At 38.7% G+C, this 27,309-nt stretch overlaps 1 protein-coding gene and 1 pseudogene across 2 annotated transcripts in view; one reads left to right on the forward strand and one right to left on the reverse strand.

The window, feature by feature from the left end:
• The window catches only part of KDM4C (lysine demethylase 4C), a 404,611-nt gene that overhangs the window by 53,957 nt on the left and 323,345 nt on the right, over positions 1 to 27,309 (forward strand). For both annotated transcript variants that reach the window (XM_069574114.1, XM_069574115.1), the window contains one exon: positions 19,908 to 20,101. In XM_069574114.1, coding sequence (XP_069430215.1) covers positions 19,908 to 20,101 — 194 coding nt within the window. The remainder of the gene's footprint in view (positions 1 to 19,907; positions 20,102 to 27,309) is intronic.
• Positions 6,349 to 6,831, reverse strand: LOC138434572 (large ribosomal subunit protein eL30 pseudogene; annotated as a pseudogene).

Here is a 27,309-nt window from a genome sequence, read left to right on the forward strand (position 1 = left end):
CATGGAGTTTTCTGACATTTTTTGGTTATCACTCTCTACATCTTGAAGAACGGTTTGAGATTATTTAATAGGGAAGGGGTAGGATCAGAATCATGCTTTAGAAAGTGTGATCATATAATGGCTTACAAGAGGAACTGGTCATAGCAAGAGGCTTGGAGCGTGCTTTTAGGGAGGAGGGACGAGGGTGGGGTCAGAGTGATCTTGACGCCAGAGTGGTCATGATCCCCGTTGGGTGTTTTTCTGAACTAACTGGGATAGCAGTTCTCAAATTGTGGCCTTTTCAGCACCTATTTATGCTTTTAATAATTTATTATGGACCTCAAAGAGCTGTGGTTCATGTGGGTTGTATCTATCCTTGTTTATTGTATTAGAAATGAAAACTGAGAAGGTTTAAAAATATTTAAATCATTAAAAAGAATCTGTTATGTAATATTCATATTTTTCTTAAAAAAATTACTGTATTTTCCTAAACACAAAATTTAGTGAGAGAAGTGGCGTTTTTAAATGGGTTTTTCAAGTCACTAGTGTCTCAGGGTTAACAGTCACTTAGTCATATCCAAGTGACTGTCCTCTTTGTGGCCCATGGACTTCATAGCTTGCCAGGCTCCTCTGCCCATGCAATTCTCACTAATGTCTAGCTTAAATAGAAACCCCTTTCCAGAATCTTGTATCTGCTTTTTGCGTTTAATCTGTTGTGATATCATGTAGCCTTCTGCACACTCTACCTTACACACATAGGAGAATGAGAGTGAAAAAGGAGAATAATGTCTTGGTATAGTTGTGATAGTGGCTTTGATGCCACAGACCCAGTGGCCTTTGGACAGCATTGTGAAAGCCTCTGTTGTAAGACATTTAGCAGGAGACTCCTTCCCTGATCTCACTCTGTGTAAATGATGCGGGAATCTTAAGGCAAGGTAACAGTTTTCCATTCTTGTTCATATTAGACCTTCAGGTCACTGTGTCCCTGATAGGAACCTCTGAGACCTAATGACATTACAAGACAGTGGTTCTCCAAGAAGTCATGGAGTTATTTAGGGGAGCATCAACCATAAATTCTGACATAAAACTCTGGCAAAATTTTTTAAGCAGAAAATAGACTTGGGGTGTAAACTCAAGTTCCTGCATCTTAAGACATATAAAATATTTTAAAGTGTGTTTGTAAGATTTTCCTTCCATATTAATTTGCTAGTCTGTTGTCATCTTTATTAATAGATAATTGATAGAAAATTCAAAGCTGTTTGAAAAATACAGTGACAAACCTTAAAAAGACAAAAAATTACATCTTTTACTGCATATTTCTTCATGAGAGCTGGGGAATTTTTTCTTTTTTTTTGCTATGGATGTACTGGATAGATGGATGTGTGTTTATGTACTCTTTCTAGTTTCCCATTTTTTTTAATAGTCTATGATTATAAGTGCATAACTTTTTTAGGTAAAAATTACCTTTTTGTTAATACAAGTATTATAAAAATGATGAAAAGCATTAAATGCCAGAGAAAATTGAAATCACTCATAATCCTGGCATTCGGAAACAAGAGCTGTCCAAAGAGTTTAGTGTCTTCCCTTCCCGTGCCTTTTCTTTGTTGAGTGCTCAGTAGTTTTATTGTTTTGAACAGGTGTGGTATCCTGGTGAACACAGTTTGGTTTTGTCTCTTCTCCCTCTCACTTTAGCACATAGTGAATGCTTTGCCATGATTACAGATGTTCTTCAACGGGATGATTTAACGTTCATTGTATCTCTCATTTTTATTGGTAGGATGATTTTCTTGAGCAGAGGAAGCAGATAAATCTAAGGTGGAGAGGGATGCTGGGGGCCGCAGAGCAAGGAGGGTATGACAGTTCCTAGGGTTAGGGTAGGGTTGGCCCATAATGCACTGAGGGGTGACCAGCTCGTCACTAAACCATGAGGCGCTTTAACCTCTGTTAACCCACTGCTTACAGAGGCACTTTGCCACCAACGTTGCCTCATTTCCTGCCTTTTCTCCACAGAAAAACAGAAAGCGGTATTAAATAGCATAGAATATTTGGCCTATTTACTTATATAATAATCCATGTCTGCCATCCCTAGCTGTGACTTTCAGGAAAACTGTTGTTGCCTTAGAGGCTGTAAAGGGAAAGGATTGAATTAACAGCTCTCTGAGGTTCCTCTCAGCTTAAACGTGTTTGCTTTATTTTAAGTAACATTTCTTCAAGAAGGTGAACCAAAGTCTTAGGTAAGGAATTTTTTTGAGTTCTAGATTTCTTTTATATTATAACTTTGTCAAGAAACCCTTTAGGAATCTTTGTATACTAAGATTTTAGTGTTACTGGCATTTAACCTTGCAGATGACACTCTTATCTTCCTGCAATTCAGTTAATTTGCTCAGTCATGTCCAGCTCTCTGCAACCCCATGGACTGCAGCAAGCCAGCCTTCCCTGTCCATCACCAAATCCTGGAGCTTGCTCAAACTCATGTCCATTGAGTCCATGATGGCATCCAACTATCTCATCCTCTGTCGTCCCCTTCTCCTCCTGGCTTCAATCTTTCCCAGATCAGGGTCTTTTCCAATGAGTCAGTTCTTTGCATCAGGTGGCCAAAGTATTGGAGTTTCAGCTTCAGCTTCAGTCCTTCCAATGAATATTCAGGACTGATTTCCTTTAGGATGGACTGGTTGGATCTCCTTGCAGTCCAAGGGATTCTCAAGAGTCTTCTCCAACACCACAGTTCAAAAGGATCAACTCTTCAACGCTCAGCTTTGTGGTCCAGCTCTCAAATCCATACATGACTACTGGAAAAATCATAACTTTGACTAGATGGACCTTTGTCAACCAAGTTATGATCTCTGCTTTTTAATATGCTGTCTAGGTTGGTCATAACTTTTCTTCTAAAGGAGCAAGCATCTTTTAATTTCATGGCTGCAGTCACCATCTCCAGTTATTCTGGAGCCTAAGAAAAGAAAGTCTGTCACTGTTTCCATTGTTTACTCATCTGTTTGCCATGAAGTGATGGGACTGGATGCCATGATCTTAGTTTTTTATATGTTGAGTTTTAAGCCAACTTTTTCACTCTCCTCCTTCACTTTCATCAAGAGGCTCTTTAGTTCTTCACTTTCTGCCATAAGGGTGGTATCATCTGCGTATCTGAGGTTATTGATATTTCTCTTGGCAATTTTGATTCCAGCTTGTTCTTCATCCAGCACGGCATTTCGCATGATGTACTATGCATATAAGTTACATAAGGAGGGTGACAATATACAGCCTTGATGTACTCCTTTCCCAGTTTTGAACCAGTCTGTGGTTCCATGTCTAGTTCTAGCTGCTGAATCTTGACTTGCATACAAATTTCTCAAGAGGCAGGTCAGGTGGTCTGGTATTCCCATCTCTTGAAGAATTTTCTGCAGTTTGTTGTGCTCCACACAGTCAAAGGCTTTGGTGTAGTCAATAAAGCAGAAGTAGATGTTTTTTTTAGAACTCTCGTGCTTTTTAGTTAATCCGCGGATGTTGGCAATTTGATCTGTGGTTCCTCTGCCTTTTCTAAATCCAGCTTGAACATCTGGAAATTCTCGGTTCATGTACTGTTGAAGCCTTGCTTGGAGAATTTTGAGCATTACTTTGCTAGCGTGTGAGATGAGTTCAATTGTGCAGTAGTTTGAGCATTCTTTGGCATTGCCTTTCTTTGAGATTGGAATGAAAGCTGACTTTTTCCAGTCGTGTGGCCACTGCTGAGTTTTCCAAATTTGCTGGCATATTGAGAGCAGCACTTTAATAGCGTCATCCTTTAGGACTTGAAATAGCTGAGCTGGAATTCTATCACCTCCACTAGCTTTGTTTGTAGTGATGCTTCCTAAGGCCCACTTGACCTCGAACTCCAGGATATCTGGCTCTAGGTGAGTGATTACACCATTGTGGTTATCTGGGTCATTTAGATCTTTTTTTTGTATAGTTCTGTAGTGCCACCTCTTAATATCTTCTGCTTCTGTTAGGTCCATACCATTTCTGTCCTTTATTGTGCCCATCTTTGAATGAAATGTTCCCTTGGTATCACTAATTTTCTTAAAGAGATCTCTAGTCTTTCCCATTCTGTTGTTTTCCTCTATCTTTGCATTGATCACTGAGGAAGCCTTTCTTATCTCTACTTGCTATTCTTTGGAACTCTGCATTCAGATAGGTATATCTTTCCTTTTTTCCTTTGCCTTTAGCTGCTTTTTTTTTTTCACAGCTATTTATAAGGCCTCTTCAGACAACTATTTAACAATCATTTTGCCTTTTTTGCATTTCTTTTTCTTGAAAATGGTCTTGATCACTGCCTCTTTACAATGTCACAAACCTGCAGTGGGGTGGCTTAAATATGTTCATCCACCAGATGGTGCTGTTGGACAACAGATTTTTCTAAGGCTGCAGGTTTCTAAAATATTAAATATTTTAGATAAAATATTTAAACTGAGTCACCAGTGTCCTTTCCATTTTGTATTTTTATCATGTTAGGATATGAATTATTCTGAAATGAGTATTTTGAAGCCAAAACACTAGCTCTATGTGTAATTTTCACATCCAAAGGAAAATACTGTCATTCTAGACATGCTTTCATGCTGAGAGAGAGCTATTGGCCTTGGATTATAACTTTTAGATTTTCATTTTGTGTTAAAGCTTCTATTTAATAAGAAATCATTATCTGCCAGCATATTATGGCTTATCTTTAGTGAATGAAGTCTTAGCCTGATGATCTCAAGTTATGCCATCCAGATTGGGGGGCGGTGTGTGTGTATGTGTAAAACAGTACTTCTATTCATTTGTCACATTGCATGTAGAATGTTCTATCAGTTGTGGAAGCTGTGTTTTAAGAAGAGTATTGGTAGAGAATTGTTGATAGAAGAAGATTGAGCTGATTTGCCGGCTGACCTCAGAGTATATGACTGCTGACTCAAAGTGTCTGTCTGTCTTGCACATGAGAGAGTTAGCTGGGATCACTGTGGGGAGAAGCAGTTTTGGCTGTGGAAGTGCTAAATTGATAGAGACACACATGAGTCCCACATAGAGTTCCATGCCTGAGGGGGAAAAGGGTGACAAGTCTGGCTGAGATGGAGAGTTTGGGTAGTTGCTTGCCCTTGCCAGCTTCTTAGCATTGGTTTCTCAAAATAAATCACTACCTGTCCATGGGCTTTTGGTGTCACTGGGACAGTTAGTGTCATGAGTCCCAGGAGTATGATTCTAATTATGTTCTAAATAGGATTTTTTTTAAAAAAGAGCTATCACTAAAATTACAAAATGATTTTATTTAGTTTCTAGGTTTATACATTTAATTTTTAAAAAATTATGTTTTGTATTTTCTAAATTAGAAAATATAGTTTAATATTCTGGCAAATTGTTAGTATTTTCTTTTTCGTTGAAGGAATAGTGTTGAGCTTATGTATATGATATAGATTTTTTTCACTGTGAAAATGAAAATGAGACCATTGGCAATACCTTAAGTTGTTTTTCTTCATGAAGAATAGAAGGGTGTTATTTGAGCCCTCTGCCAGGTGTTATTCGAGCGTGTAAAATCTAAGATTGCTTTAAGTGCGAAACAGCATTAAAACAGCTAGAAGAAACAGGAAAAAGTAGATAAAGTCCTGTTGGAATAGGGAGAAACAGATATATTCTTTATGTTAATTGTAATTGTCCTGGCATTAATAGTTGTGAAGAGGCTCAAGCCCTGCCCACATTTTGGTACTTTTCAGAAGCTAAGTGGCTTAACTACTTCTTTAGTAGGATCACATCAACATCACAGACTCTGATAATGATATTACGTTCTTTCTTAGATCCATCAGAGAATGGGACAAGTTGGGGACCTGTGCATTTGATTACTAAGGAGGAAACGTATTAGACATTATTTTACTGTCAGTAGTAGTTCAGTTCAGTTGTTCAGTCAAGTCCGACTCTTTGCAACCCCATGGACTGCAGCACACCAGGCTTCCCTGTCCATCACCAAATCCTGGAGCTTACTCAAGCTCATGTCTGTCAAGTGGGTGATGCCATCCAACCATCTCATCCTCTGTCATCCCCTTCTCCTCCTGGCGTCAGTCTTTCCCAGCGTCAGGGTCTTTTCCAATGAGTCAGTTCTTCGCATCAGGTGGTCAAAGTATTGGAGTTTCAGCTTTAGCTTCAGTCCTTCCAATGAATAGTCAGAACTGACTGCCTTTAGGGTGGACTGGTTGGATCTCCTTGCAGTCCAAGGGATTCTCAAGAGTCTTCTCCAACACCACAGTTCAAAAGGATCAGTTCTTCAATGCTCAGCTTTCTTTATAGTCCAACTCTCAAATCCATACATGACTACTGGAAACACCATAGCCTTGACTAGACGGACCTTTGTGGACAAAGTAATGTCTCTGCTTTTTTGTTTGTTTGTTTTTAAAACAAGCTCTGGCCAGTTTTATTAAAGAAAAATTGTACATGATTTACTTTTCACCAGTCTGGTCTGGCATGCTTCTAATAATATCAGAATCACCTGGATCAATGATAGCCAGTGTGCATACCCTGTAGTATTTTCCACATGCTGTGCCCAATTCAATATTATTGCCACTGTAGTGGTGGACACCAGTTTTGGCCAACATGGCGTAATACTCTATTTTAGATTTCCTCAAGGCTGGGCAGTTGTTGGCGAGGATGACCAGTTTTGCTTTGCTTTGTCTGATCATTTTCAGAGTCTGTTTGTACCCCAGCACATACTTTCCACTTTTCTTAACCAGCTGGAGCCTAGAGTTGATTGACTCCAGTGACTTTTTCGTCTTCTTTGTGGCCACCATCTTCCTGCCTTAGATGCGGGACGCCCCCAACCAAGAGCAGCCGCCAAGATGGCCGGGGAGCGAGAAAGGAAAGAATCTGTCTCTGCTTTTTAATATGCTGTCTAGGTTGGTCATAACTTTCCTTCCAAGGAGGAAGCATCTTTTAATTTCATGTCTGCAGTTACTATCTGAGTGATTTTTGGAGCCCAAGAAAATAAAGTCTCTCATGGTTTCCATTGTTTTCCCATCTGTTTGCCATGAAGTGATCAGACCGGATGTCATGATCTTAGTTTTCTGAATGTTGAGCTTTAAGCCAGCTTTTCACTCTCACTTTCATCAAGATGCTCTTTAGTTCTTCTTTGCTTTCTGCCATAAGGGTGGTGTCATCTGCATATCTGAGATTATTGATATTTCTCCCAGAAATCTTGAGATTCCAGCTTGTGCTTCATCCAGCCCAGCATTTCTCATGATGTACTTTGCATATAAGTTAAATAATCAGGGTGACAGTATACAGCCTTGACGTACTCCTTTCCAGATTTGGAAATAGTCTGTTGTTCCATGCCTAGTTGTAACCATTGCTTGTTGATTTCTCAGGAGGCAGGTCAGGTGGTTCCCATCTCTTTCAGAATTTTCCACAGTTTATTGTGATCCACACAGTCAGAGGCTTTGGCATAGTCAATAAAGTAGAAATAGATGTTTTTTTGGAACTCTCTTGCTTTTTTGATGATCCAATGGATGTTGGTAATTTGATTTCTGGTTCTTCTGCCTTTTGTAAATCCAGCTTGAACATCTGGAAGTTCACAGTTGATGTACTGTTGAAGCCTTACTTGGAGAATTTTGAGCATTACTTTGCTAGCGTGTGAGATGAGTTCAATTGTGTGGTAGTTTCAGCATTCTTTGGCATTGCCTTTCTTTGGGATTAGAATCAAAACAGACCTTTCTGAGTCCTGTGGCCACTGCTGAATATTCCAAATTTGCTGGTGTATTGAGTGCAGCACTTTCACAGCATCATCTTTTAGGATTTGAAATAGCTCAACTGGAATTGCATCACCTCTACAAGCTTTGTTTGTAGTGATGCTTCCTGAGGCCCACTTGACCTCACATTCCTGGATGTCTGACTCTAGGTAAGTGATCACATCATCATAGTTATCTGGGTCATGAAGATCTGTTTTGTATAGTTCTTATGTGCATTCTTGCCACCTCCTCTTAATAGCTTGTGCTTCTGTTAAGTCCATGCCATTTCTGTCCTTTATTGTGCCCATCTTTGAATGAAATGTTCCCTTGGTGTCTTTAATTTTCTTGAAGAGATCCTAGACTTTCCCATTCTCTTGTTTTCCTCTGTTTCTTTGCATTGATCACTGAGGAAGGCTTTCTTATTTCTCCTTGCTGTTCTTTCGAACTCTGCCTCCATATCGGTATCCTTTTATTCTTTGCCTTTTGCATTAGGCAAAGGAGTCAGTAGTAGAGACCTTACCACAAATGGCAAACAAATTGTTTAGTTTTCATTAAAAATTTGAGGCAGGTGGTCTAGGGCCATGTTGCTTCTGTGATGCCATCAGAGACATGCACTCCTATTAGTTACTTTTGCCACCTTCACTGTGACATACTTACCCTCGTGCTCTTGTGGTAGCTGCTCATTGTGTCTGAATGTCTGGTGAGGGAAAAAGGGCACAGGATTTGAGCCTGCTTAGACAGCCTCCTCAAAGCTTTCTCCTGGAACTCCTGCCCAGTTATTACCAGTTACATCTCATTGGCCAGAACCATGCATAACTAGCCTTAGCTGTAACTACTTTGTTCTTTCAGTTAAGTGAGGTTCTATTAGTAAAGAAGGTAAAAATAGATACTACAAACATAGGCAATCTCTGTTGTAAAAGTGTATTAAGACAATGATTTTGAAGTACTGTGTTACACTGCAGTATAATACACTTCCAAGTGTTGGATTAGACAAAGGGCTTAGTAGTCTAGAAAATATGAGTGAAAGTGAAAGTGTTAGTTGCTCAGTTGTGTCTAACGCTTTGCAGTCCTATGGAGTGTAGCCACCAGGCTCCTCTGTCCATGGGGCTCTCTAGGCAAGAATGCTGGAGTGGGTTGCCATTTCCTTCTCCAGGGGATCTTCCCAACCCAGATCTTCAGCACTGCAGACAGATTTGCTGTCTGAGCCACCTCGGAAACCTTAGTCTAGAAAATATGAATACATCAGTAAAAATTGTAGTGTTTAAAATTTCCTGTATTTACAAAGAACTTGTCAGTGTCTGGGTTTGGAATTTTAGTATTTTCTTAAATGTTGAGATAATTGATCCTCTTTAAAGGAGAACAAGGCTTTTATGGTTCAGATTCCTTTTAGGATTTTCTGCAAGAGTCATGTGTAGATGTATAAAATAAAGTCAACAAGTTATATTTATTATTTCTGTAAGTTTCTTTTTTTTTTTTTTAATAGAATGCATGTCTGAGTGAATCCCTGAATCCTGCTCTTGGCCTCATGCAGTTTTTTTCAAATAATCTTTTTGATTGGTAGTCCTTAAAAAAAAATAGGAAAATAGCAAATATAATGAACAAATTATTAACTTTCCCTTCCAGTCATTGGGGGATTGAGGGACGTCTTTCCCTCCTTGATTATATAAAAGTTTAGGATTGATTTTCTGGCTCATTGATTGGCTGTGAGGCTTCGGGCACAGTAATGCCAGCTTGGGTTAGAGTTTTCCATTGTCACCCTTGAATTCTGGTTACCCAGTAGTGAGCTGTGAGATCTTGGGTGAGTTATCTGAGTTCTCCTAGGGCAGCTGTCTCATCTATAAAATGGCACTAATAATAGATCGTAGTTCTATTTATCGCCTCATAGGGTAAAATGAGATGAATAAGTAAAACACCTAGGGCAAGGCCTGCTCCGTATTATGTACTGAAGAACAGCTGCAGCTGGCGGCAATAGTAAAGCAAAATGGGACAAAAATCCTGAAGCCCTAATGAAATGTTCACTAGCTGTTTCTACCAAGAGAATTATGACGAATGCTGTTCTGCAATATTCATTTACTTAGAAGTCCAACCCACAGCCCAGCAGTTTATTCTTTCTACCATCTGTCAAAGCCTGTCATTTCAGAGCAGTGAAGGATATTTGTTTAGGGGTTACTACTAAAGAAAATGTGCCTGCTCTTTTCACGAGATACACTGCTATCCTCTTGTCACTAAGACAAGGTGCCAGGGCAGAAATGGTACCTGGGATGTGACTCAGGAGATGTTCTCTTTTTTGTGACTTTTTCTTTATCATATTTTTAGAATGTATTATCTCATTTTATATGTGAAACTTACATTTTAAAGCACAATGATACATTGAGTACCCCAAACCCACTATGCAGTCCCATAGCTAAAACATTACTGTTGTGCTGCTCGTGGGATGCTCAGTCTACAGTCCGTCTTTGCTATCCCATCCCATCACCATGAGTGGCCCTAACTTTGTGTTTGGTATCTTGCCTAAAAAAAACCCAAAAGCAAATTTTGTTGTTGAAATAGTTGATTTAGAATGTTTTTTTAGTTTCAGGTGTACAGCAAAGTGATTCAGTTATATATGTATCTATTCTTTTCCAAATTCTTTTGCATTTAATTGGTTACAGAATACTGAGCACAGTTTCCTGTGCTACACAGTAGGCCCTTGTTGGTTGTCTGTTTTATTGATAAATATAGCACTGTGTACATGTCAATCCCAAACTTCCTAATTACCTCTCCCACCCACCCTTGCCCTTTAGTAACCATAAGTTTGTTCTCTAAGTCTCTGAATCTGTTTCTGTTTTGTAAATAAGTTCATTTGTATCATTTTTTTTTTAAGATTCTACATGTAAGTGGTACTGTATATTTGTCTTTCTCAGTCTTACTTCACTCAGTATGACAGTCTGTAAGTCCGTCCACGTTGCTGCAAATAAGATTTTATTCTTTTTAATGGCTGAGTAGTATTCCGTTTAATGTATGTATGACATTTTAGAAAATAATTGGTTAAATATACTTTTGGCTGTGTTGGGTCTGTGTTGCTGTGCGTGTGGGCTTTCTCTAGTTGCAGGGAGAGGGGTTTGCCCTCTGGTCGTGGTACATGGGCTTCTCACTGTGGTGGCTTTTCTTGTTGTGAAGCATGGGTTCTCGGTGCACGGGCTTCAGTAATTGTGACACGGGAGCTCAGTAGTTGTGGCTCCTGGGCTCTAGGACGCAAGCTCAGTAGTTGTGGTGCATGGGCTTAGTTGCTTTGCAGCACGACGGATCTTCCCTGCTCAGGTAGCCCATGTCTCCTGGATTGGCAGGTGGATTCTTTATCAAGGAACCACCAGGGAAGCCCCCTCATCGTCCTTATCTATTCTTCTGTTGATGGACATCTGGATTGCTTCCATGTCTTGGCTATTGGAAACAGTGCTGCAGTGAACGTGGGGTGCATGTATCCTTTGGACCATGTTTTTCTCCAGTTGTATACCCAGGAGTGGGATTGCAGGATCATCTGGTAGCTCTGTTTTTAGACAGATGCATATTTTTAAACAACATATTTAGTTTAGCTTATTTTTGACTGTGTTAAAAGTAGTATCACTTTGTTAGTCTTCTGAGACTATCCCAAACACTAAGTTTTCTGAGTTTATTCATATTATTTGTGCGCTATTGTTCAGTCATTTCCATTGCTGAATGGCATTCCATTTTGTGAGTATATATTTTATTTTTTATTATCCTGTTGGGATATTTTCTTTTTCTTCTTGAATATTGCTGCTATGAACCCATTCCTGTATATGATTTCTGGTGTACTATATATAGGTACTCTGAAGCACTTATCTAGGAATGAAAGTGCTGCCTCAGAGAGTATTCAGCTTGGTCAGATATTGTTGCCTTGTTTCTCAAAAACTTTGTAGCAAAGTCTCCCCTTGCACTGTATAAGACAGCTTTACTGAGGTGTAACTTGCATACCACAAAATCCACCCATGTTGAATGAATAATTCAATGATTTTTGTGTAACCATCACCACAGTCCAGGTTTAGAACACTTCTGTCACCTTCAAAAGCTTCCTCATGCTGACAGTATTCACTTGATCCTGTTCATCTTATTACTTACCAACCTTTGACTTTGTAAGTCTTGTGGCTTTACAATATCTTGTTTGTGAATTTGCCTTTCTCTGACTATAAATAACTTAGAATATCTTGTCTTGTCTTTATTGATCATTTGTGTTTCTTGTTTTTTCCTCTACTTATTTTTCTGTTAGATTGTTTGATTTTTTTTTATTATGTGGAGTTTTTAATGTATTCTGGATACCAAAACCATGCCAGTTACATTTGTGGAATTATTTGCTTATTTGCTTCAATTTTGTCTTGATCTTCCCAGACGTTTCTGTTTCTTTCATTTTTCCCTCTCTCTCTCTCTCTCTCTGTATGTGTGTGTGTGTGTGTGTGTGTGTGTGTGAGAGAGAGAGAGAGAGAGAGAGAGAGAGAGAGGTAACAGGTTAATTTTAATTCTGCCATCTAAAGCTATATAACGGTATATCAGATTCATGGAACTATTGTACACATTCAGTAAGGTGACAACGGTGCAATACCACTTAGTATCTCAGAATCAGGAATATACAATTTTGAATAGTTTAAACACAATCCACAGTCTTTAAAATCAGAAACCATCTGCAGTTATATAATTGTCAATTAAATGTTACCACTTAATAGTTGATATAGTAGTCTATATCTAGTAGGGAATGTTGAAAGCAATTTTAGAGTCTCATCTTGTTGGACTCTGTTGGGAATGTTTCTTGAATAGATATGTGACTGGCCAAGATGGATAAACACAAGACAAGAACAAGTAAAGTTCTACCACGATTTCAGTAGTGTTCAGTGTTTTCTTTGTCAGTTAAAAGTGAACAGCCAGAATTACAAACTTTACATATGTACAAGGCGTGCTGTAAAAAGGATGTTTGTTTACAGGCATGTAAAAGTACTTTGTAACTAGTGTGATAAAATAATGTATAAAGATAAATAGCAAAAACAGTAATTGTCTGTGAATTTGCAGAATCAATTCCCTATTTTATATTACATGAAATAAAAGCAGTTTTAGTTTTCTTGAACTGCTTTTCTAGAAATACTTGAAATGGAATACAGACAGAAATTATTATTTTTACCCTTGGACATGGCTGTAAAAATAGTTAGAAAATAAACCAAGTGGATTTCTCTGGTGGTCCAGTGGTTAGGAATCTGCCTTGCAATTTGGAGGATGCAGGCTTGAAATCTGGCCTGGGAACTAAGATCCCACATGCCACAGAGCAGCTAAGTTTGTGCCTCCACAACTAGAGAATCCGTGTGCCACAACGGAAGATCCTTCATTATGCAACTAAGACCTGATGCAGCCAAATAAATAAGTAAATATTCAAGGGGAAAAGAAAGCCAACAACCAAGAATACTGGAATGCCTGAGTCCAGAATGAACCCAAATATTTGGCCATATAGAATATTATTGACTTCAAGAGTAGGAATAATAATGAAGGATTTATAAGCAGTTTTTAATCAATAAACATAAGAGGCATTTTGATGATTTTGCCACCGGAAAAGAAAAGCTGTAGCATCACTAAAAGTTCTGAGAAGTCTGTTTTATATAGCTTCAACTCAGTTGAAAGTGTATTTATTTATATTTATTTAAGGTAACTAAAATTGACATAAAATATTTTTATAGATGGTATTTACAGTGTCTTAATGAACAGAGATTTAAATTTTAATGTCATTGGTTTCATCAGTGTTCTCTTTTAGTGACTTTATTTAGTCTTGTATTTTTCTCACTCCTGGGACTCTGAATACATGAACTATAGATGTTCCGTCCTAAGTATTGCTTAACTTTAGTTTGCAGATACTTGGTCTCATCTTTCTGTGCTGTACTGTGTGTTTATGTCTTAAATTTTCTCTTCTAAATAAGTACTTCTCTTGTTTAATCCCTTCAGTCAGTTTTTAGTTTAATGATATATAAATGAAATGGTGTATCAGTGATATACTAGTGAAATGATATATTTCATTTGTAGAAGTCTACCGTGTCTTTGTGATTCCATTTTTAAATTTCTTTAAGCATTTCAAGTTCTTAAGCCTCTGAAAATTCTGATACCAGCAGTCCTTGGGGTGTGGAAGGGCCAGTTGTTTTTGTTAGCTTTCTCCCATGAGGTCTTACCTCCCTGTATTTGTGGTGATCTTCAGTTTTATGCTTTGGCTTGATCCTGATTTGTGGAAAATCTGTAAGTCAAAATGGAGGATGTTTTTCTCCCAGAAGGACTGGAGTTGTTTTTGCCTGGAACCAGAGATTTAAATAACTTCAAGGTCTCAATGGCCCAAACTCAAGGCAGGGGTCCCAAGCTCTCTATAATCTTTTATTTGATTGAGCACTTCCCTTCTTTTCTTCTCCATATTCCTTCTTGTCATACTCATAGTTACATTTTTAAAGTGAGAGTCTTTTTTTTATTATCGTGTAGTACTTTTTGTTGCAGAATTTTTTTGTTTCTTCAAAACTTGTTCTACATTGGTTATTGACTAGACTTTCAGAAAGAAAAGAAAGCATTGCTGTAAAATTTTGTAGGTATTTTGGTGTATAAAAATGCAAAAAGGAAAAGAGGTCTGTTTTTAAAGTAAAAAGTTTGGAGAATGTGAGATATTTTCATGGAAAGGAAGCAGCAAAAAGAGCTATCGTGTCACACATTGTAATTAACTTTAAAGCAAAATGAATTTCACATGAGTCTAATTTTGTTCTTTTGTGTAAAGATCCTAAGGAAACCCTCTATTTTAAATGTGACCAAGGCTCTCATTTTAGTTATTGAAAGATTCAATTTTCCCACATTACTGTGTGAAATGGATTGAATTTTGAAGTCTTTAGAACAACCAAGTTTTATTTTTCTTTCCTCATGTGTATTACCTTTGAAACTTCAAGGGCGTATTGCAGCCTTATGAATTGGTGGCAGTAATTTACATTAGCCTATCTTTAAAGTAAGTTGAAATTTGGAAGAAGGTCTTCTATTTGGATCATGTTACTCTAGTAGGTGTTAGCTGGGCTGCAGAGAGGGTCATAGAAAGGGATGGTGAGAGCCAAATGAGGACAAGCGTAATCTTGTAAAAAGTGATAAATAAAAGTATCTGAAAATTTTAGTGAGAAACTTTAATAATTTCTTTTAGTATTTTCTCAGAGTTTTATAACACCTGGGAGGTGACTCTTTTCTTATTTTAATGATTAGCTTTTTAAATGAAAATTTTTTCATAAATTTATATATTTCAGAAATTTTTTGGGGGTCACTTTGGGTCCAGCTTAGAGCTGGGCATGTGGCAGTGAAACTCGGGAGAGAGATGAAGGCTCAAAGCATTGTTTGGAAAGAGCTGCATGGGGATAACGTTGTAGGTGCTGAGGATGATGGCAGGTGGGGTGGGGAGGAGAAACATGTGGGTTGGATGGGGACATTGTTGAGGAAAGATATTAATGTCTTATGGAAACAAAGGTCTTGTGATCAAGTAACATTTGGGAAATGTAGAGTTAAAGCAGAGTTAAACAGGCTTCCTTATAGCATGACCTCTTAGAAACTTCAGAGTACCTGCTGGCACTGTGACTTTATAAGAGGAGGAGAAAAGGAGACCAACATTTTTTGACCATAGCCTCTTGTAGGAGTAATGTTCATTAGAAATATTTTAGGGAGAACTAGTTTGCTGTGATTTTTGCAATATTTCTCTGTATTAGATGGGAGGGCTCCTTACTGGTTTGGTTTCTAATGTGGCATATTGCTTCCCTGTGTTGCTTCAATTTCCTAGTGACCTAGCACAGTCATTGTAGAGCATTCTAGATGCTCATAGTCCCAAAAAGAAGGACCTCCTTGGCCTGGATGTGCCCTGTGTAGTGACCCAGGCCCAGAGCTCAAGGGTGTGAATTCAGACTTAGCACGGTCTCTCTATGTAGGTTTATAGAGGCATCGTTCATGCTAATGCTAGTTTGGGGGTACTTACTTCCTCTGTGAAGTCCAAAACCTGATCCTAAAACAGATCCTGAGTGGCTGTCAGTTCAGTTCAGTTCAGTTCAGTTTAGTCGCTCAGTCGTGTCCGACTCTTTGCGACCCCATGAATCACAGCACGCCAGGCCTCCCTGTCCATCACCAACTCCTGGAGTTCATTCAGACTCGCGTCCATTGAGTCAGTGATGCCATCCAGCCATCTCATCCTCGGTCGTCCCCTTTTTCTCCTGCCCCCAATCCCTCCCAGCATCAAAGTCTTTTCCAGTGAGTCAACTCTTCGCATGAGGTGGCCAAAGTACTGGAGTTTCAGCTTTAGCATCATTCCTTCCAAAGAAATCCCAGGGTTGATCTCTTTCAGAATGGACTGGTTGCATCTCCTTGCAGTCCAAGGGACTCTCAAGAGTCTTCTCCAACACCACAGTTCAAAAGCATCAATTATTTGGTGCTCAGCCTTCTTCACAGTCCAACTCTCACATCCATACATGACTACTGGAAAAACCATAGCCTTGACAAGATGGACCTTAGTCGGCAAAGTAATGTCTCTGCTTTTGAATATGCTATCTAGGTTGCTCATAACTTTTCTTCCAAGGAGTAAGCGTCTTTTAATTTCATGGCTGCAGTCACCATGGTAATGAAAATTTAGGAGTTCTCTCAGATTACTGTCTGATTCTTGTTAGATTGATGATACAGAGATTGAAAAGAAGGATCCTTGATAAACTTCTCATTTACACATATGTGCACAGATTATGGTCCAGTGGTGAATTATTTCAGTAAACCAGGCAGAGACAGGGTAAATAGACACAACAGAGCAGGGCATGTCTAGAATGCACTGGGTTATTGGGGTGAAGGGAAATGGGGACCAGGGAGGAAACATTTGCTCAGTGGAGGTCAGGTGAGTTGCAAATACTGCTCAAACACCCGTTGGACACTGTATGCTGCTGCTGCTAAGTTGCTGCCATCGTGTCTGACTGTGCGACCCCACAGAGCCAGCCCGCCAGGCTCCCCCGTCCCTGGGATTCTCCGGGCAAGAACACAGGAGTGGGTTGCCATTTCCTTTTCCAGTGCATGAAAGTGAAAAGTGAAAGTGAAGTTGCTCAGTCGTGTCCTACTCTTCGTGACCCCATGGACTGCAGCCTACCAGGCTTCTCCGTCCATGGGATTTTCCAGGCAAGAGTACTGGAGTGGGGTGCCATTGCCTTCTCCATGGACACTGTATGGAAGAGCCTTATTCGAGGGGATGGAGTCTGGGAAGAGGCATTTTTCTGTGAACGTGCATTGGTGTATAGACTTTCTGAAGAGACTTGATGGCTTTAAGCTTTGAATGGTTTGGCAGGTTTCCAGCCTGTCATTGTGGGGCTTGTTTGTAGCTGGTGTCTTTCTGGAGACTACTTTTACACTAAATCAGTTCTGTCCCCAACCCTGAAGTGAAGCAACTTTTATTAGAAGCTTTGCCAGTGTTTGTGTAGGGTGACTGTATGCCTGGGTGGGAAGAATGTAACAGTTTTATATGTTTGCCTGTCATAAATTTTAGCTCCTTGGATCTTTGTTGATTTTTAGTGCTGAGAGAAGAGGATGGTATATTGCATTTTCACATGATCAGAACTGAAAGCATAGAGTTTATAAGTGAAGGCCTAGAGTCAGAAAGATTCAGGCTTATCTTTGCCACCCACTGCTCTAGGAATACTAGGTTTTCCATTTGTTCATTTGGGTATGACATTGCTTATGTTACAGGATTATTTTGAGTTGATGTAGGCTGCCGTCTCTGGGGTCACACAGAGTCGGACACGACTAAAGCGACTTAGCAGCAGTGTACATGTATGTGCAGTATAATGAGATAGACTGTGGTGTCACACTTCTCCCCAATGACAAATGAGGTGTCCTCCTTGTCTGAATCTCTGAAGGAGACCTGGTGCTCTTTAGAGTTTGAGTAGAACCTGTCCTTCTAGGCAGCTAGCGAGTTCAGTCAGTAGTAGAGAGCAGACATTGGAGAAGGAATTTGGAAACACTAGGATTTATTCTCAGCCCCTTGTTATACCTGTTATTCTTAATATTTTAATAACCTCTTTTATTGAAATTATGTGACTTTTTATTTTAGCAAAAGAAATTAAGTTTTTACATCATGGCAACCTTGGCCCTTGCCCCTTGCCCAGAAGAAACTGATGCCAACATATTATTAATATTTGCCCATTAATGGGAAGAATTTCAGTAGTGAATTTCATAGGACCTTTTTTTTTTTTTCTATCACTTTATCACGTGTTTGGCTTTTGTTTTGTTTCCAGTAAGATTTACTGGAGAATAGTGGAAACATTTATTTTGTCAGTTCTAAAATATAAGTTTTATTTTCTAAAGGTTTTTATGTCTTTTATCCTATTTAGTCCTCTGAGCAGCTCTGGGTGGGTACCTCATGCTTTCCCAAAGAAAGAATGGGAGCTCTGGAAATCACAGTGATTTTTGCCCTCGGCAGTGGCAGAGCTGGAGCCATAATCTGGATCATCTGCCGTCACTCTTTATTCTCTTCCCTCATCCCTTTAGACCCACAGGTCTAGTCATGTCAAGGGATTCAGCCTGAGTTATTTCTGAAAGGTAATATCAGTCGGAAACAAAGATGAGACTTCTTCAAATGTAGGGATTTCAGAAGAATAGTTTGTTCCTAAATTTGCAAGCTCATTCAATTTAAAAATGATTCCTATAATATGGTGCTCATTTATTACTTCAGAGTCATTGCCTCAATAATGACTTTTAAATAGGAGGACTCTATTATTAGAGTGATTGGACTGAAGTCTGATTGGACTAGGGTTAAGAGATTGCATCACTATAAATAGAGTGAGATAAAATATTTTACATAATTTGAACTTTTATGAGGTCTCATAAGTTGGGACCTAGGATCTTTTCTAGAAGGATACTTAACTTTGAACAATTTCCAAATAGCAAGCTTCCTGCTGTAGGTTTTAAGTTATAGAATGGCTGTCTTGGGGAGTTTTGGAATTAAGTGATTTCCCCCGATACTTTTCAGTTATATTACCTGAGGCACAACTTCATTAACTGCCCCATCAAAAATTTTCCTGACCCAAAAGCTCAAGTAAGTAAGATCAGTACATTGATTATATTGTCATCTAAAGACTATAATGAAAACAGAATAATGAAAATACTAGGCATGGTTATCTATGAGGCCTTGGCATAATTACTGGGGAGGGCCTTTTTGGTATACATAAATAAATTTAATGTCCCATGAGGAAGTTGAAATGGATTTAAAGACACTGCCATTTCATCGTGATTGCAAAAATGTGGGTCCAATTACTGATATTTAGTATTTTATTATGAGAAAAGTTCATGAGAAAAATAGTTTGTAAAAATTATAAACAGTTGTGAATTAGACTGCATTAATAAGTGATTGGTAAGTTTTAATAAAACTGGAATCTTTTCCTGTCATTTTAACTTTTATCCCAGTGACTCAACTTTTTCTGTCTTTGTTACCAGCCATGTGGTGTTACTGTTATAAAACTATATTATTCCAACAATTTTACCAAAGTTTGGATAAATATTTTTAGCTGTTATTCTTTGTTTAAAATTCCCCATCAGCATAAGAGGTTGATATTTAGTTGAAGAAGCAGTAGAAGCACAATGATCTGTGACTTAGAATAACGCTGAGGATTTTTCCAAAATTAGAGTTGGGTTTTCAGGAAATGATGTATCACATGCCAAAATTGAATGGGGCTGAAAGAGGGATGACAGAAGATACATTTTGTTAGTGGTGTCTTGAGATGATGGCTGATGTTTAATGACTTAAGTAATGTGCAAATAAACAAGCTAAAAACCAGAAACCCCCCCAAACTAAATAGTGTTCCAAGGATGGAAAGCATGCTGCAGATCATATGCTTTGAGTCAATGATGTTTTTTTTTCACCAACAGCTGATGGGACTAGGTCCTTAATTCTCTGTCATTTGGCATAATTTTATACTAATATTTATATAGAACCACATTTTGCTGGTATTAATCTTGGATAATTAATCATGGATCTGTATAAATATATATATGTGTGTGTGTATGTGCCTTGGATACTTATTGCTATATTTTTTAAATTTCTAAGCAAGTTAAAATATACAGTGTAATAATTTTGGCAGATGATGGTTTGATCAGTAAATGTTATCTTTATGAGTTTATTAATGTTTGTCTTTTTTCCCCCTTCTCTCTCTTCCCTGTTTTTAGGGTGTGGATGAATGGAACATAGCTCGCCTAAACACAGTCTTGGATGTGGTTGAGGAAGAGTGTGGTATTTCTATTGAGGGTGTAAACACCCCTTATCTATATTTTGGCATGTGGAAAACCACATTTGCATGGCACACCGAGGATATGGACCTCTACAGCATTAATTATCTCCACTTTGGAGAGCCCAAGTCTTGGCAAGTTGCATGTTTAATATTCATTTGCTTTGGAATTGTGAGATCTAGGCAATAGGAACCCGTTGAAGATGGGTTTTTTTCCCCCTTTTCTGGCAGATTCAGATTTATATGAGCTGTAAGAAAGTTCTTGACCATAACAATTAATTATTGAAGAGTCTTCCACTCTGCCTAGGGTTTTGCTCAAAACCATAAAGCTAATGGTGATTTGTATATCCAAATTTGGCCTACAGACCATTTTGTGGGTCATGGATTGATATGTATTTTAGTCTCAAAGAATTTGGCATCTTGAACTTCTCTGAGCATTTGCTGGAAGGTATGCGGAACCTAAGTTAGGAGTGAAAATTCACTTCCTGGATGTACCTAGTGATTTTCTGGTCTAATCTCTGAATCAATGACAGATTCCATTTAGTATGTGGTGAGTAGAGGGATAGGAGGCATGAATCAGGAGACCTGTTACCACTTTTTTGGTGGTGGATATGGGGAGAAAAATAAGAATGTGAATGTGTGTTAACTTGCAATTACCTGTGTCATCTTTCTGAGCAATGATTTTAAGATTTATTGTTCTGTAGAATGTATCATATGGTACTCAGCACAAATTTGTGATTGTTATTCTGTCAGTCACCCTGGAGTTCTTTGTGGTCAGCCAGTTTCATGTTTGAACTTATTTTTGTCAGTTTTAGTCTTAGGAAGGGCTTTCCAGGTGGCTCAGTGGTAAAGAATCCACCTGCCAATGCAGGAGACATGGGTTCAGTTCCTGGGTTAGGAAGATCCCTGGAGAAGGAAATGGCAACCCACTCCTGTATTCTTGCTTGGGAAATTGCATGGACAGAGGAGCCTGGAGGGCTATGTTTCATGGGGTCACAAGAGTCAGCCACGCCTGAGTGACTGAGCACAGTCTTAGGAGAGCTTAAATATCAGCTCTATTTTTTTTTTTTTATAATACACATATGTGGAGAATAATTCACAGACAGAAGCATACGAGGTATCAACTTGACAAGCCAGAAAATACTGAATATGCTCTTTCTGCTGGTTACGAACATGATAGGATGCTCTTCAGGTGCTTGTGTCAGCCCAGTAGCTTTCTTGCCTCCAATTTAAAGGTAATGGCCTCTTTTTAAGTTCTCCTGCTGATCAGGTTTTGAGTGCAATGTATAATTTCTGTCCACATCTTGCTATTACTTGCCCTTGAGGTTTCATCATTTCGTGAAGTGTGAAGTTGTAAGCTTTCTCCAGCAAATTCAAATACAGCAAAAGTTCATAATGATCAAAAATGACATTTAATCAGCAGGAAAGCTTTTGGTGGAAGGGCAAAGCTCTTAGGACCCAGAAAAAAAATCCAGACGTTTTCTGGTTTGTGATGGAGTTTTATGATCTGAGAAAAATTTAGTGATAAGTTTTGTAACTCATTTTTAATAGTGCTTTACTTACACATTTTGTTTGGAAAATTTTTAGCATTCTACTGTCTTAATGGAATAAATAAAATGTAAACATTTTTAATAGGTGGTCTAGGAACTAGACTTTGACAGAATGGGATGGAAAGATGATTTCTTACACAAGTGTTTGTTGGGGACCAGCTTGTGAGGACACGCTCTAGGCCTGTGTCTCTCATCTTTCTTCAGCACCATGGTAGAGTCTTTTGGAGTGTCATCGTTCAGTACTTTTGGGAATCAACTTTAAGAGACTCAGAGACATATTTTAAAAAATGTGTAGGCTCCTGGGCAGTTTCTTAGCTGCATAGTTATTCCCATGATCTTTCTTTTACTCACTTTTGTTGTGAGTAAAATAGGCAAAATTGTTAAATTCAGCATGTTGTATATAAGGCAATTATATATTTCCCTTAAGAAATATGGTTAGGGGTTTCCTTGGTGGTCCAGTGGTTAGGACTCTGTGCTTCCAGTGCAGGGGGCACAGATTGCGTCCCTGGTTAGGGAACTAAGATCTTGCAAGCCTCATGGTATGGCAGAAAAACAAACAAACAAACAAAAAACCCCAACAAACCCTGAAAAGTTAGTAAAAGTTAGCAAAACTTTTCCATAGATTTGGAGAAATTCATGACAATCATGACAGTGCCTGGGGACATTTTAGTATTGGAGGAGTTGAAATGAAGTCTCTGCTTTCTTATTAAGAAAAGTGATTTTTTTCCCCCTTCTCTCTTGGGCCAAGACTTATCTCCTAAAGATTGCTTGGGCATCTTTGGTGGCTCAGATGATAAAGAATCTGCCTGCAATGCCGGAGATGCAGGTTTGCTCCCTGAGTTAGAAAGATCCCCTGGAGAAGGAAATGGTGACCCACTTTAGTATTCTCGCCTGGGAAATTCCATGGATAGAGGAGTCTGGTGGGTTATAGTGCATGGTAGCAAAGAGTCGGACACAGTGGTGATTAAACAACAACAAAGATTTCTTAGAGTAGAATATTCTGTTAGGGATATGACTGATTCTAGAGTCTTGTCTTTGGAAGAGGGCCACGCTCTTCATGAGTGAGGATAAGTATACTGGATTCCAAAGTATTTCTTTCTCTCAGAGTATCTCTTTCTCTCTAAATACAGAAAATTTTCTGTATTAAGTTATTCTATTTGTTTGTAAGCATATAGACTCCATTATATGCATTAAGAATAGATTTATACTATCACTATTACCTTTAACCTTGGCCATTATTTATAATGGTAAAACAATAAAACATAGCAGTGAGTTATGACAGTTAATCTACATTCCATTTTCTAAGATAGCTACTGTAGGAAAAGAGCGATATAAATGACTCTAAGGATATTCCCCAGTATGCTTATGAATGATTATATTAGCTCGGCATAAATAATTTTGAGGTAAACTTTATTATTATCATAAAGTTTCCCTGGTGGCTCAGATGGTAAAGAGTCTGCCTGCAATGCAGGAGACCCAGGTTTGGTCCCTGGGTTGGGAAAATCCCCTGGAGAAGGAAATGGCAGCCCACTCCAGTATCCTTGCCTGGAGAATATTTTGGACAGAAGAGCCTGGCGGGTTACAGTCCACGGGGTCACAAAGAGTCCAACACAATTAAGCTGCTAACACTTTCACTTTTCTTATTATTAATATTCACCTCAGTAACCATCATAATATATTTGAAGTAAGCTTTGAAAGGTGGTAGAAGCATACAAATTCATGTAAATATTGGGAAGTGGGCAGTTGTGTGGCAGACTCAGACTCAAGCAACAGCAGACAGGGCTGTGGTCCTCACTCTGCTACTGATACGTGTGGCTTTGGGCAAAGAGCTTACTTCTGTGGACCAATTTCCTCACCTAGAAAATGACAAGGCCAATCAGGATGCACTCCAGTGCTCTAATTCTGTAATTTGTGATAAAAAGGACATGGGTATTTTTACCCAACGTACAGAACGAGAGGATGCGGAGGTGACTTGAAGTTGGGGTGTGTGTGTGTGCACGTGCGCGTGCATGCACGTGCCCTCGCTGGTTTCCTTCTCTGGTGTCCTCCCCTTGTTGAGTTGCCTTTCCTTTCCTCCAGGGGTGCCCTATTCACACTTGACATCTCTGCTCCGGGCAGTGTGTTTTCCTCCTGTCTGGTCTTATTGCCTGGCGTTCAATTTCAGTGACCTTCTCTTCTTCAGTTTTCTCCTTAGGCACCAAGTTCTGGTTACAGGTATTACAAAGACTGCCTAAAATTCTCTCCTTACTTCCATGACTGTGCTTGCTACTCTTCTTTGCCCTTGTGTTCCTTAAATTTTGCCTCAAGGCCTTCTGGACCATGTGTTGCCCCACCTTAGGCTTCTGTCTTTGCACCTTTCAAGTGATTGTGTGACCATTTCTGCTGCCCCTTTCCTATGCTTGCTTTGAAGTTTGGGGGCTGTGTTTTTCTCTTTAAAATGGTCAGCACTTAACACAGGATCTGGCTAGAGGTTTGATGCTCTGTTAAGTAATTCTCATTTTGAATCAAGAGAGTATTAAATTGTTTTGGATCAGTCTGTTCAAGAGTAGACAGGATAATATATAAAATGTTTTATAAAGATTCTTGACTCCAGTGTAATTATTAAGAACACCAAGCTTCCAGAGATTTCTGAGTAGCTGCTGATAGGCCTGGCTCCAGGTAGAAGCAATGAGACATGGTTTACTGGGTACAACATGTAGCAGATTTTGCTGAGTAAGTGTTCATGAACACAGGTATGTACTGAAGAGAGGAGCTAATTATTTGTTTAAACATTTCTAGCATGAAGGTTTAAGGAAAAAGAGAGAGCTTAAAGTAGGCAGATAGAAAACTGATATGGCAGTCGGTGGTAGCGTATTTATTTTCTTGGAATTAATATTGACTTCGGAGCCAGAAGACCTGTTTTAAAAATCCCAATCTGTCACTTGCCAGCGGAATGACTTAGGGCAAATCACCATACTCCATTCATCATGAATTTCTCTAACTGCCAAACAGAGGCGTGATTTATTCTTTATCCTAATAGTATTGCTTAGAGGGTCCTGGGAAATACATTGTATAAAGGTGTCTTATAAATTGTAAAAGAACTATTCAAATATTAGTAGTTACTGTTATCTTAATAACTTTATAAAAATAAGTAATTTTTTGGTCATAGTAATTACTTAGAGCTTGAACTTGGCATGATGTGTTTCTGTGTATGATTGAGTGGGCGTTTCAAGGATCAGTAAAATAAAAGTTTCTTTCCCAAGCATCATGTATGATAGTGGTTAATTCCTGTGAGATACAGAATTTAGATGGTGACTTGAATCTCTGTCTTTGAGAAACTGTGTCCAAATACAGCAAATAAGATAGTTTCAGACTTACTCTGTTGAGAATGAGAGAGGTAAAGTTTAGGGGGACTTGTCTTAAACTATGAAAAGGTCTCAAGTCAGGAGAGAAGTTTCTCCTGGAAGTTTTTTGAAAAATTAAAGATGGGCTGAAGCATTTTGGACTTGGCTAAATTTTACTCAGTAAACTGTGCAGTTTTGTTAAATGTAGCAATAAGAAAGTGTCAGATTATTCAGTGTGATATATCTTAATTCCTTGCTTTTTCTTTAGATCAATTTGTTTAGTGCTGTATAGTATTTTAAGTGCACAGATTTTTGCCCCAGAGTCTTGTGTTTTGAGTTCTGGCATTGCTTTTTTACTGAGAATATCACCAAGGGAAATTATTGCATAACCCTATGCCTCCTTCTTCTTACTTTATTTTAAAATTTTATTTATTTATTTGATTACCCTAGTTCTTAGTTATATTACATGGGATCTTTGATCTTCGTTGTAGCATAAGAGATTTTCAGTTGTGGCATGTGGGATCTTTATAAATATTTATAAATTGAAGTGTTAATAAAATTAACTGCAAAAGTTTATTCTGATCATTTAGGCATATCTATGTTATATATTTTTAGATAATATTTTAAAAGGTTTAAAAAATTGGAACTATACCCCCCAGATATGGTATTAATTTTGTACTCAGCTGCTATCTGTATTTGTAGAGAGTCAGAGATAACAGGAAGCAAATATTTTTATTGGTCAAATGGATGATACTTTAGTTAGACCTCAGCCTGACTTGGAGATAAACACAGCCACACTGGTGTACACACATACATCTTTGCAGTCCAGACAGTGAGTCCCAAAGACCCCTGCTTAACATTGAGTTCTCTGAGGAGAGTGTCAGGGAGGTCTGGTGCTTGTGATTTTGAAGGTAGATCTCAACGCGTTTTCCTGAAGTGATGAGATGCAGTGTCTTGTCACTCACTGACTGATGACTGTGGGTTCTCATACAGGAACTCTAAACTTGTATTAAGTACCTTTGATACCCTTGATAAGCATAGCAGGAGCTTGTAAATTCCTTCAGGATTCTTATTTCCTTGTAACTACTTTTTCACTTAAAGCCACCACCATCACCACCTACAAGATCTCCAGTAAACCATTTAAATGAAAAGAGACTGTTGAATCAAATCCTAACTCTTAGGGAAAAATCAGAAGGTTAATGCAAATTTATTTACTGTGTAGTTCATGGAAAACAAGGATTAGTGATGCTGCTGCTGCTGCTGCTAAGTCGCTTCAGTCGTGTCCGACTCTGTGCGAACCCGTAGACGGCAGCCCACTGGGCTCCCCCATCCCTGGGACTCTCCAGGCAAGAACACTGGAGTGGGTTGCCATTTCCTTCTCCAGTGCATGAAAGTGAAAAGTCAAAGGGAAGTCGCTCAGTCGTGTCCGACTCTTAGTGACCCCATGGACTGTGGCCTACCAGGCGCCTCCGTCCATGGGATTCTCCAGGCAAGAGCACTGGAGTGGGGTGCCATTGCCTTCTCCATTAGTGATGCTAGCCTTGCTAATTACTCTACCGGATATAGTGGTTCACAAATGTTACCTAACTTACTTATCTTTATTCCTCTGTATTTCTCTTCATCCTCTTCAGACTGTTTAGTTTAGAAACCACTTTGTAGAAAATATATGTTACTCAATATTTGTGTAATAAAAATTTTTCTTTGACTTGAGCATATAGGAAAGCAGCTTTTTTTTTTTTTTTTTTAAATTACACTTCTGCAAGTAGGCTGGAAAATAGCTGTTACTTCTGTGACACCGAATGTGTTCATTGCTTGTAAGCTTACTTTTTAAGGTGTAGAGCTTGATTAGGATGATGAAGTATGTTCTCAATCTTTGGTGACTGCAGTTCATTTCATGTGTACCTCTTTTTGTGTGCCAGGAATTGTGCTAATCAGTTTAAGAAATCATCTCAGGTAAGCCAGACAACAGGTGTTTCAGGTAGGTGTTTTTTTGCCCCATTTTTAAACTGAGGACTCTCAAACTGACTTTCAGAGCCTTAACTTCTTTATCTGGGGGACTAGTGAGTCTTGCAGCTGGGATTTTAACTTGATTTAATCAAATCTTCCCATTGATTTAAAGTGAAAAGTGAACAGTGAAGATGAAGGAATATGCAAGAAGAAAGAGTACTTGTTTTTTTTTATTTTTTATTTTATAGCACCAGCTTTCTTTTAATGGGATTTTCTGCAGAACCAAAAGAGAAACCAGCCTCTTATATTTTGGGAGAAAACTATGGCATAAGAGAGATTTTCAGAAGGGTAAAATGTGGCTGGATTCCAGTCATGTGATAGTTCGTAGCAGTTATTCAGTTGGGAGGACCATTGTAGGTGAGAGTGGGAGAAGCCAGTGGCCCAGGTTTATTTGCTTCAGGTTTGTTCTCTAGATAGCTTTTGGAAATCTGCTTGAAATTAGAAAATCCCACATTTTAGAAAG

This window comes from Ovis canadensis, chromosome 2, assembly GCF_042477335.2.
Source record: "Ovis canadensis isolate MfBH-ARS-UI-01 breed Bighorn chromosome 2, ARS-UI_OviCan_v2, whole genome shotgun sequence".
NCBI classification, from domain to species: domain Eukaryota; kingdom Metazoa; phylum Chordata; class Mammalia; order Artiodactyla; family Bovidae; genus Ovis; species Ovis canadensis.